The sequence below is a fragment of the Pinus tabuliformis genome, chromosome 4_1 (assembly GCF_031772625.1).
Source record: "Pinus tabuliformis cultivar Carrire ecotype Pingquan chromosome 4_1, CPIR1, whole genome shotgun sequence".
Lineage (NCBI taxonomy): Eukaryota > Viridiplantae > Streptophyta > Pinopsida > Pinales > Pinaceae > Pinus > Pinus tabuliformis.
Window position 1 is genome coordinate 972,555,303 of NC_142303.1, and position 12,684 is coordinate 972,567,986.

At 35.3% G+C, this 12,684-nt stretch overlaps 1 protein-coding gene across 3 annotated transcripts; it reads right to left on the bottom strand.

The window, feature by feature from the left end:
* Nucleotides 1–6,632: 6,632 nt before the first annotated feature.
* Nucleotides 6,633–9,139, bottom strand: LOC149179380 (arogenate dehydratase 3-like). 3 transcript variants are annotated; one of them, XM_089420626.1, is made up of 2 exons: nucleotides 8,324–9,139; nucleotides 6,633–7,974 (listed from the first exon to the last, which is right to left on the bottom strand). In XM_089420626.1, exons 1-2 carry the CDS (start codon nucleotides 8,383–8,385, stop codon nucleotides 7,269–7,271), a joined length of 768 nt encoding a protein of 255 aa, XP_089276752.1. In that variant the 5' UTR covers nucleotides 8,386–9,139; the 3' UTR covers nucleotides 6,633–7,268. The 3 variants fall into 3 exon arrangements, with proteins under 3 accessions (XP_089276752.1, XP_089276754.1, XP_089276753.1); XM_089420628.1 differs by having other exon boundaries at nucleotides 8,317–9,138; XM_089420627.1 differs by having other exon boundaries at nucleotides 8,305–9,136.
* Nucleotides 9,140–12,684: the final 3,545 nt, after the last annotated feature.

Genomic DNA, 12,684 nt, shown 5'->3' on the forward strand with positions numbered 1-12,684 from the left:
ACTTATCACAAAAAGCACACTCATTTTTATGCCATCACTAAGAATCGAAGGTATGCTTTTGTATGAAAGTTAGACATGGATGGAAGGAGTTTGACTATATTTTGTGGTTCTAGATGTCTACTAATACGACCTAATTTGACCTTGAATGATGCAAGTTCTGGTTTCTTGAGCTTTTTATAAAGACAATGTTGAATTAAGATTTTGAGCTTTTTCTGATCTTGAGTAGAGTTTAGAGGATGTTTCCTTCATTACCAATACAAGTTTGGATCCATCCCATAACATAGCTAAATTAACCTGAATGGATTTTTCTCCAATATTTTTTTTTCCAAGCCATTATGTTCCTTAGTTAGCTCAAGTCATCTACATACACAACAAGGACCTTGAAAATCCAGCCATTAATCTGAAAGGATATATGGTAAGACCCTATACTGTCATTATGAATGTATGGGCATTAAAATATAACAAGCAACACTTGAAATGGACGACAGATGGCAATAAATCATTTGTTCTAAATAGGATCATATAGAATGAAGAGGGGCGATTATATTTCTATATTGTGTTTTAACATCCGGAAAATCATGGTTCTTGCAGGTGGGCAATGCACTTACAGACGATTTCCATGATCTTGTAGGGATTTTTGAATTTATGTGGTCTCATGGTTTGATATCAGACAACACCTACCGGTTGCCCAATATTCACTGTGACTTTTCATCTCTTGTGCATCCATCAGCTCTATGTAATATGGTATTAGATCGTGCCGATGTGGAAATGGGGAATATTGATCCATACAGTATCTACACCCGTCCTTGTTTGAATAGTACTGGAACATATAAAAAACAACAGAGAAAAAGATATGTAAGTATATTATATACATTAAGCATTGTATATGCCAGCAGATCAGTTTGAAGGTATGCTTAAAGTCCAATTTCGTATCTTTTGCATTTGGTAGTCTCTTTCCCATTGACATGGTAAACTGTAAAATAAAGACGAGAGAAAAAGATGTGTAAGAATATTAGATACATTAAGCACTCTATATGCCAGCTTATCAGTTTGAAGGTACATTATCCAATGCTATATCTTTTGCATTTGGTAGTCTCTTCCCCATTGACATGGTAAACTGTAAAATAAAGACCAGACTAGATGATTGAGGTCATTTTTTCTCAAATTAAACACATTCTTGCGTGCCATTGAGGTCCACAATTTGTTGCATGGTGAATTTAAATGACTGGTATCCATCACCTCTAGATGGGGATAATCAGATCAGCTATAAGAGCACTACTACATTCTCTTTCTCACAGAGGCTTGCTGCATCCACAACAAATTTATCGTGTTCTTCAATAACACACTGGCACCCTAAGCATTTTATGGTAAAACAAAACACATAATTTCAGTCAAACAAAGATGGTTACAAAGTTCTCAATGATCAAGGATTTTCTGATCAAATTGTTTTCTGTCGCTTTCTCTCTATCTGCCCCATGAAAACAATCAAGCCCATTAACTGGAGTCCAGTTTAGAGCTGACAGAACCCTACTCGAGTCTGTAGGGTGCCATGGGGATGCTTTTCTTGTGCACTACAGACAGGGAAACAGGGTAGGGTCATTTTTAGTGTCGTTTGTTGTCAATGGATTCCTTGGATATGCCTCCTATGATGGAAGACTGTCTATGGTACGTCCCAAATGTCAGGGGTTTGTCCTTGCCAAATGGCTATAATGGGATTCTGTTAAAAAAATGTTTTTTAATCAACCACTGGTTAACATGAGCAAGATTTTCTTGATTGTGAGGTTATTAGTGGTGTATTTATTCGGCCAGAGTTTTGAAGGATTTGCAGGTCTTACTATTTTTTGTAAGCATAATCACACATATCAGTATGGATATGTTATTGGAGAAGCTTAAACTCTGGTGGAAGGAAGCCATCATTAAAATGCTTATTATTTTAACTTATATTTTACTTGAAGCCACCTTTTCCCATTAAAAGACCTCACTCTCCCAAATCCCTTAAAGCATAGAAACAAAAGTCATAACATTTAATGGAGTGGCTTATAATTGCCCCCAGTCATCCCCTGCATTTTTTCCCTTGAAACTTTGGTGAATAGAGGCATGAGGAAGCATCGAGTCCCATTTCTTTGGTTGATGTTTGATTAGAAATTGATATACAGGTCGTAGGCTAACAAGGTGACTTTTTAATCTTTTTTTTCGTGTAGATATTCTAGTAGATCTTTCTTAAAATCCTGTCAGAAATCTCAAAAAAATGTAGTTTTATGTTGTTGAGTCTACACAACATATGTTTTCTAAAGACTTTTTACGGTGCTAAATCCATTTTTGCATTTAAAATTACAATTTAAATGACAAAATATTGTGGTCTCACCAAGAATTGTATTACTAGATTCCGGTGAAAAGGACCAAAAAAATATTCGCATTAGACTGCATCCTTATTCATCTATTCTTTTTACCTGGCCTTTGATGATGATAAGCAATGTTGAATTGGAAATGTGTATCACAACATTGCCAAAAGTGGCTCAATATTTGCTAGATGTTTTATAGGTGATAGAGTAAGGCATTGCTTGGTATATGTTTTAGAGCTGATAGAGCAAGGCACTGTTTGGTATATGTTTTAGAGCTGATAGAGCAAATCACTGTTTGGTAGATGTTTTAGAGGTGATAGAGCAAGGCATTACATATAAGCTACTTTAAGAAGAGTTTTTCAATATGAAATACAACTCCATTTTGTTATGAAATGCATTGTTAGGTGGACATTTAAAATCAACAAGTATACTGTCATTAACTCTTAGGGCTTAGTAAACCAGTACAAAACCATCTTTATGTTTGTAGGATTTTCCATGCGTGGAAGCAACCTTAGTCCTTAATGCACTTACTTTTTTTGCTGCTTCTTTCATTGCCTTTGGTGGTATCTTGCTAGAAAATCCTTACATAAATTCCAATATATGTTCTCTAAAGCAATATAAAATTCTCTCAAACGCAAGACATGAGCTTGGTTACCACTTGGAGCAAAACCACATCACAAAAAACACATTGTACATTGAACGCACAAACAATAAGTTGCTTTCGTCCAATTTTTTACATTTTGCATTAAAGTAAACAATATCCAAGCCACTAAATAGATAACTCTGCTCTTTTTCCTGTCTACGGGTGCACTGAGGCAAAGATTTTTGTTTTCTGAGGAAACTAAAAAAATAACTGTCCATAAATATCTAATTGATAAAGACTATTTACTAATGATTTTTAACTTATCACAAATATATGACCACACACATTAGCCTATAATATAGGATGTATTTGATTCTTTATTGTTGCTTGCAGCCAACAAAATGCTCTCCAACAGGTCCAATTCTTTGTACAATGCTTCCTTTCTTAGATGCAAGTTGATTTGACTTTCTTGGCTTTAAATATTCTTCATCTGCGTTGTCATCTTCACCATCGACTTCCTTATCCTCATTGTTTTCTTCATCTGAATGTCCTCTAATTCATCTAGCTGGGAAGCTTCTCCAGTAAACCCCTGACACATCAAGTGGAATTAATTTAAAGTCCTAACATAAACTAATGGCAGATGTGCTCCTTTCCTTTTCCCTTGTGTGCACCCCATTTCCCGCAGGAATTGTTCTGCTTCTCTTTGAGTAACTTTGCTCAACTGAGAATCTATCAAAATGTAGACGTAAACACAAGAAGAAAGACTTCGTTTCTCCAGTCGACAAATACATATTAGAGACATTCAAAGAAGCACACATTATCAATGAACATACTTCTAAAAAAGCAGATATTGATGAGATTCTTCAAACACCTATCCTTCCTAACTTTTGTAGCTCAAATATGAAAAGTTTAGATTTCAAAGTTTTTTTGAAACACCAATAAAGAAACAAAATTACATAAAAATTTAAGTTCATTTTTCTAAGCTACTCTTTCCTACGCTGCTGCCTTACAATGTTTCCTTTGCCACATGTGATGCAATTGCTAGTATAATTCCATCGTAACAAATATGAACTCAACATGACACATAAAGAGATAAAACTGAAATAGAGAAAACAACAACATTTCTTCTATCTATCTTAACTAAAACCCAATTCACAACAAAAATTTAATTACACCCTTTGAATTAATTTCCAATCTTTATAATCTTTAAATGAAACGGAAAAATCCCATTGCTAAATTTAAATCTTTGAAATACTCATAAAAAAAAGCATCTATAATATAATTCCAACCCTAGCTAAACCCAATTAACAACAAAGATTTAGCTACACCCTATCTTCAATTCATTTCCAAACTTTATAATCTTTAACGGCAACAGAAAAATGCCATTGTTTAGTTTAACGCTTTGAAATACTCATAAAGATGCAAGGATGCCTTCTATAATATAATTCCGTGGTAACAATAATATAATATAATTTCATGGTAACAATAAGTCTAACAGAATATGGTAGGTAATTAAGCTATAGTAAGTAAATAAGGATATATATTTTCACTCTATTCAGGTTAATTATGGTTGCTAACATAGACATGGGATAAAATTAGTAAGGGTGGGGAACACCAAAAAAACCTAAAAATCGGAAAAATATCAGATAAAAATAGACAAACATCGGTAAAATCAAGATACCATCAAAATATCTGTAAAAATCAGAAAACATCAACTAGGCCAAAAAATCGTGATTTCAAGATAAAATCTAGATGCTTAGAACACTGATGTTAATTCTAGTTTTCGTTTTACTATCAGTCAACTGGGGTGTCATGGATTATTTTTGGTCCAAATTCTCATTTGTGAGATGATGATGAGATATAATGCCTTGATAAATATTGACTTTAAATCTTGTAAACGTGTAATTGATTTTAAATATACTTGTGAATTCACCTATTACCAACAACAACCATAAAAATTCCAGCACCACTATCAATACCGCTGCCCTGATCAATTCCAGGTTTTACTACTAAGACCGATGCCTTTGCATATAAAAATTGGAAGTACAATTTATAAATGTCTGCCCAGCGTAACTCAATCTAACAACTCTTGCTAAGTGGCAATATGAAATTGTTAAAGAAAAATACAATAGGTTGAAAGCACTAATTAGTCCCCCCTCCTCACAAAGAGGGTTAGGCTTTACGTAGAATACAGCACAACTGTTCAACTCGGGAATCCTTTATTAGTTTCATCTATTAATTTTGGAGTTGTAGAGGAACAAATGCATATTTCTGCATACAGGACAGCGTCACAGGATGGAACTTGGCACCAATGTACAGAAAATAAACACACTATGGAAATTTATAAATAATATTAATTAATAATAATATTAATTAATTAAATTTAATTAACAATATAATCTCATTAATCTATATAAAACAAGCATTATAAATAATATTAATTAATTAAACTTAATTAACAAAATAATCCTATTAATCTATATAAAACCAGCAATCCTGTATTATTTTTTCTTAATGAACACATATAGAAAATATTGCCAAATGGCATAATCAGTATAGTATATTGTAATTGGCATACGAGGAAAATTAATGGAAACTATAAAATATTTAGGATATTTAAATTTGATAAATGATACTAAATGCATATATGAAAACCAAATAGAGATTATTTTATAATTTAACTATAATAAAAAATAATAGGTGTGATATAAATTATTCAGCCCTCTAACCAACGTCCTCAGTAAACTAGAAAATTTCCTCCATCTAAATTCCAGAACTATCAGTCCAGTTTTGTATATTTTATCGATGCCAACAAAAAGGTTTTATTTACCTTAGAAAAATAATTAGACAAATTCAAACAAAATAAATTTCTGTGTTTTATTTACAAAAGTACAGTTTTGTAAATTTTCCTGTTTTTCTACTTAAAAACAATCCATCAAAATACATTAATGGTTTGCCTTGAAAAAATAACCAATCAAAATACATTAGTGGGATGCCATGCTTGAGGTAGCCAATCAAAATGCATATAGAATCCATCAAAATATATTAATGGTTTGCCTTGAAAAAATAACCAATCAAAATACATTAGTGGGATTGCATATAGAATCCATCAAAATACATTAATGGTTTGCCTTGAAAAAATAACCAATCAAAATACATTAGTGGGATGCCATGCTTGAGGTAGCCAATCAAAATGCATATAGAATACTATGGGAAGAGCAAGCAAACTATTCTGACAAAAATGGATCCAGAATACTGCATTTACATCGACATATTTCTTTCTGCAGTGTCTTCTTTTAAAAGGGCCGGATACCAACAGAGATATCCACAAATGTTGTAAGCCTGATAAATAATATCAAATATATAAAAAAATCTAAGAAAAAATAGCTTATCAATTATAATTTAATTATGCTCGGAAGCACAGTAACTTTGATACACATAACTTAGTTTTGGATAAAGGCCAGTTATGCTTTGAAGTGGATGGATACCAACAGAGATGTCCACAAACGTTGTAACCTGATAAATGATACCAAATAAATGTGAAAAAATCGAAGAAAAAATAGCTTATGGTTTAGTTCCTTTGAAGCATAGTAGCTTTGATACATATAATTTAGTTCTGGATAAAGAACAGTTATGCTTTGAAGCACAGTAACTTTGACACAATTTAGTTTTGGATAAATGTCAGTTATGCTTTGAAACATAGTAACTTTGATGCACATAATTCACTTTTGGATAGATCTGAAATAATGAACTCGGATATTTGTCTAGAAAATAAATGTTAATCAGCCATATGCTCCTCACAAGGCTAGTCCAGAAATTTTCGGTCCATGAACAAACAACACAGTTACAGGTCTGTAAATTTTCCTCAATGTTGATAGAGTAGTATAATCAAACAAAATACATTTGTGGGATGCCGTGATTGGGATCGGCAACAAAAAATACAAATGGAATACTAAGGGAAGAACAACCAAATACTACTCTGCCACAGAGGGCCACAGGATACTGCATTTACATTTACAGCTTTCTTTCGGCAATCTCCCTTGAAGGCGGCGGAATGAATTTACAGAGGAAAATCCTAAGGTTCCATCAAAACTATAACAACAAAAAGCTTCAAATTACGCCTTCATCTGCCATAGATATTCAACAATATCATATAAATCAATTCATTCTCATTGCCCAAATCGCTGTAAGTTGCTCTGCTCTGCTCCCTCCTTTAGGAACCATGTACCAGGAACCAGGAATATGTTTATTGATATGGAAAAAATATAACTTCAAGATCAGGAAAAACTAGAACTAGAATTTCATGATCAGAAAGACAAGGGGTTTTTAATATCATTGATTTATCAACAAGAGGATGGGGATGAGGATGAAGATGAGATATTATTCAAGGGGGTCATGTCCATAGGGTAGCTGCCCAGAACCCTAAGGAAGGAGGTGAATTCTTGGACCTCTTGAAGGGCATTCTGGGCTCTTGTGTCGGCCATGGAGGCCTCAAAATCGACATAGAACATGTACTCGAAATGCTTGGCAGTGCCAATAACATTACCATCATCGACCACACGAAATGGCTGGTTCCTGTGAGGCCTGCTCTCAATCTTGGTCAAACTTATATTCCTGAAAGCAAAGGCTGACAAGCCCTTGAACAAGACGGAGGTACCCTTGTCTTGAGCAAACACAATGCTGGTCTTGAAGGGCCTGTCAGTTCTTGGAATGATGGGCTCCCTCGCCAGCATAACGAAGCGGGTCACATTGTTACTGGCGTCCTGGATGCCATCGAACAGGACGCTCATCCCGTAAAGCTCGGCTGCCCGAGAACTGGCTATGGCCGCCGTGTCGCGGAGGCCGTTGAGGGCAATGAACTCGGCGGCACCGGCCGTGTCATCGAAAGCCTCGCGGGCGACATTGAGGCCGAGCTTGGTGAGCGTCAGCTCGCACTGGGAAAGCGCCTGTGGGTGGCTGATCACCCGATTCAGATATTCTTTTCTCACGCCAGGAAGCGCCAGGAGGCAATGATGAACAGGCAACTGAACCTCACCAACAATGTGAAGCCTGTTGTCAAATAAAATCAAGAATCAGGCGCATGTTGTCAAATGAAATCAAAAATCGGGAATCAATTACAGAAATTCAAGAATCAGGTATCAGTTACAGAAAAGAAAACCAAGAATCAGGAATCAGTTACATCAAAATTAACTGAATTCAAAGCAATGCAAAGCCTGTTGTCAAATAAACTCAAGAATCAGGCATCAATTACAGAAAACCAAGAATCAGGAACCAGTTACATCAAAATTAACTTAATTCAAAGCAATGCAAAGCCTGTTGTCAAATAAACTCAAGAATCAGGCATCAATTACAGAAAACCAAGAATCAGGAACCAGTTACATCAAAATTAACCAGTTACTCTCTTGCACAGCAGCCACATTCTTGAGCGCCATCGTTTTCCTTCTCTTGCACAGCAGCCATTCTTCAGCGCCCCTACAGCCATGGCCTGTGCAGCTGAGGTTCCCGATTTGCAAATATGAACCAGAACTGAAACCCCACCATTAGCCTCAATTCCCCAAGCATTTCTGCATTGCTCGTTAGCCCTCCCATGGCCGCCGCAGCCTTTTCTTTACACAACGAGCTCTGGGATTCCAAGAGCCGAACCAATGGACCTGAACCAATGGACCTAAATCGCCGTACGTTTTTTTAACGGTTTTTAATGTTTTAATTTAATAAGAAAAATTAGACGGCTGATTTTTGTTCAATCTTCTAACAAAAGATCTAACGGCTACCATTAAGACAGAAAAGCATTTGGGGGAGTTCATTTTAGAGGGGAACGCCTTACGGCGTAACAATCAGGAACCAGTTACATCAAAATTAACTTAATTCAAAGCAATGCAAAGCCTGTTGTCAAATAAACTCAAGAATCAGGCATCAATTACAGAAAACCAAGAATCAGGAACCAGTTACATCAAAATTAACCAGTTACTGTCTTGCACAGCAGCCACATTCTTGAGCGCCATCGTTTTCCTTCTCTTGCACAGCAGCCATTCTTCAGCGCCCCTACAGCCATGGCCTGTGCAGCTGAGGTTCCCGATTTGCAAATATGAACCAGAACTGAAACCCCACCATTAGCCTCAATTCCCCAAGCATTTTCTGCATTGCTCGTTAGCCCTCTCATGGCCGCCGCAGCCTTTTCTTTACACAACGAGCTCTGGGATTCCAAGAGCCGAACCAATGGACCTGAACCAATGGACCTAAATCGCCGTACTTTTTTTTAAGGGTTTTTAATGTTTAATTTAATAAGAAAAATTAGACGGCTGATTTTTGTTCAATCGTCTAACAAAAAATCTAACGGCTACGATTAAGACAGAAAAGCATTTGGGGGAGTTCATTTCAGAGGGGAACGCCTTACGGCGTAATTATTTCTACATTGAATTGAGTTGATGATACCAAACCTTCTGGCGGTTGCTGAAGAATCTAGGGTCGAAGGATACATTTCGGGGGCCATCAATGTGACGTTCATCGCACTAATTTCTTATTAGGATAAACCCATGACCTTTGTCTCTCTTTGTAATTTTGAGTATAAGATGATATAAAAATTGATAGCATGGAGACTGAAGACAATTTTGTCAAAGAACATCACTGTCGAACAATTTGGATTTTTGGAAGGTATACATACACAGATGCCATTAGATCGCTCACGAGATGATATAGACCATAAAATAACGAGAAAAAAAAATTGTCTTGTCAAGTTAGAACTGATTAAGGTCTCCGACCTCGTAGGTTGGGAATTCCTAAAATTAGTATGGATCAAAACAGGTATGTCTCCTCTGAAAATTAAATGGATTATCACATGTAATAAAACTACCAGTCATTATAAATGGGCTTCGTCACAATTCTTCAATGGTCATAGAGGGTTGAGGTAGGGCTACGCTTTGTGCCTTCTACTATTCCCCCAGTGATTGACTTTTGGAGCAGAAAAATGGACTTTTTTATGGTATTCCACGGAAAATGGACTTTTTTATGGAATTAGTGTACTTGGAAAACACACTTACACATTTAATGTTTGTTGACAATTTATTATTTGGTGGGGATTTTTTTATTGGTGAATGGATAAGTATGTAAAGTATTATTAAAGATTTTGGAGTAGCTATAGGTTTATGTATGAATGGTGGAAAATCTATCCTAGTACATGGGGTGAGAGAGGAGGTAGTGATCAAGGACATTGGTGAGCTATTTGGTGTTGCATCCATCCATCTCCACTAAGGTTTTGTATGCTTAAGGTTTAGACTCAAATAGAATGGATATTGGGACAAGGATGAGGATTGGATGATCTAAAGGTTACATAATAGAATGTTGGAAACACAAGTGGTTGAGGATGGGGATTGGATGATCCAAAGGTTACACAATAGAATGTTGGAAACATAGGTGGTTGAGGATGGTGGCATAATGATTATGTTGAAATCAGTGCTCCAAAATATCTAGGTATAGTGAATACAACTATTTTTATTACCACATGAGACTATACACATGATATTAAAAATCATGTGCTACTTCTAATGGGTTGGGTCCCAACTCAAAGGGAAGATCCATTTGGTTCAGTGGACAACATTAGCTAGGCCAGTTGAGGAAGGATGATGGGGTTTCATAGACCGTACTACTTTCACACATGGCTTTGATTATCAAAAATATGTGGAGGGCCATGTGAGTGATTAGTTAATGGCAACTAATTATTAAAGACAAATATATGTATGTACAAAGTTTTACTACATGGATTAGCAATGGGTTCAAGAAGAAAACATGCATGTCCTATATCTAGAGAAGCATCATGAAAATCTTACAATGGCTTCTCGAACTTATTTGCTGGGAGGTTGGTGATGGCACCTAGATAAATATTGACATGGATGTTATGAATAATATGATCCAAATCACTCCTTATCAATTGAAATTCTTAACTTCATCCATTATAAATGTATTCACCTCCTCCATTAGATCTTTCATCAATGCACAAATAACATCCACCATCAATAGTGGAGAAAGGTGGAGGATATATGGTTATGAGAGGCACATGTTTATGAATGGGAGAAATATATCTCACAAGATTGATTTGTCTGCCTCACACTCAATGAACAAGTGGACCATATGACCTCAGGAGGCATTCTAAAAGGGTATTAGGAAGGTACAATATGGATTTTAATTTTCACACATGGCTCCATGCCGTATGGAAATGTGATCTTGTAAACAAGATCAAATACTTTAGCTAGTGAACACTACTTGAATGTATTATGACTTGGAGAAACCTACAAAGAAGTATATTTACAAGTCTTGACATATGTCTTCTTTGCATGAGGGGACCATAAGACACACATCATCTCCTTCTCAATCATTTTTATGTGATGGGACTATGGGAAGGAGTTATGGATATATTGAATATCATTCTAGTGGGACATAATCAATCACTAATATCTTGTCTACAATCATGGTTCAAATCTCCCAAAAGATACAAAAACCTAGTAATATACATCATGTGGCCCATCTAGAGTAGCAAAACTGTACTTATTGTTTTATAAAAAGGAGTGGTGATCCAGGAAGATGGTAGCATATTAATGAAATTGGACTAATGAAGAAGAACCACAACTACACAATATGCCACTAGAGAAACATTTGACAAGAATTCCTTATGGGTTTCTTTGATGGAGCATGCAATAGGAGAGAGTGTAGTGGGAAAGCAAACATAGTACCAACAACAAAGCAGAGATCATATTTTTATGGGAGGTTCTGATAGTGGAAAAATGGCTTAGTCTCTAGATAATAAAGATATATGGAGATGCTAAGGGCATCATAAAATGAGTGAATGATTACACTCATTTCAACCCACCCATTCTATCTAATTGGATGAAATACATTCAAAATCTAGTAAGCACCTTCCAAGATATTCAGTTTGATCATATATATAGGAAACAAAACAAAAATAGAGATCTACTATCCAAGAGATGTGTAGGTAAGGAACTTGGTAAATTCTAATTTTTGGATTTTGAAGTGGGTGTTTGGTTAATGTTAGAAGCATTAACTACTCATAGAGACCATGATTTTCATTTTTTGATACAATTTACAAAGACTTGGTTATAATTTTTGGGGCATAAGTAATGTTAAAACTGAATAGGTGATACAAAGTAATGCTAAAACTCAATGCAAACAATTTTTGGGATTTGATTAATATGTAAGAACATTTCATATAGAATTGAAATAGAAAATATGTAAAGGAAAAAGTGATCATAAACATATGTACTATAATTTTTATGTTAGTATCAAACAAATATTTTTTTGGGGAAAACAATTTTTTTTTTAATTTGTTAATAGTTATATAAAGTTGTTCCAAAAAATAATAATTTTTTTTTTTTATTTGTTAATACATATTTAAAGTTTCTCCAATAAGATAATAAAAGACAACATTGCAAGATAATTAAAGAGAAGACTGCAGGAAGATAATAAAAGAGAACGCTGCTCCAATGTATACGTTGTTCCATGTAAACATTGTATGCCCTGTCAATAAAAAAAGCCGTGTCAAATAAATGATCATGTCAATATTATATCCAATGGGTGGCTTTTATTACTATGGCTTTTATTACTATGACTTTGAACACATGACTGGCAATTACCTCGAATGCTTGCTGACATCCCTAGGTTTCTTGTATGAAGGATGCATGGAAGTGGTAACTGGTCCAGAACCAGAACTAGGGCACACTGTCCAAAATAACGCATACAAAATATCAACAA

Bases quoted from the DNA above. Each gene is read 5' to 3' on its own strand.
- LOC149179380 (XM_089420626.1), bottom strand. From the start codon at position 8,385: ATGGCTGCTGTGCAAGAGAAGGAAAACGATGGCGCTCAAGAATGTGGC. The intron at 7,975-8,323 runs GTAACTGGTTAA...ATTTGACAACAG, and splicing joins TGTGGCTGCTGTGCAAGAGA to GCTTCACATTGTTGGTGAGG.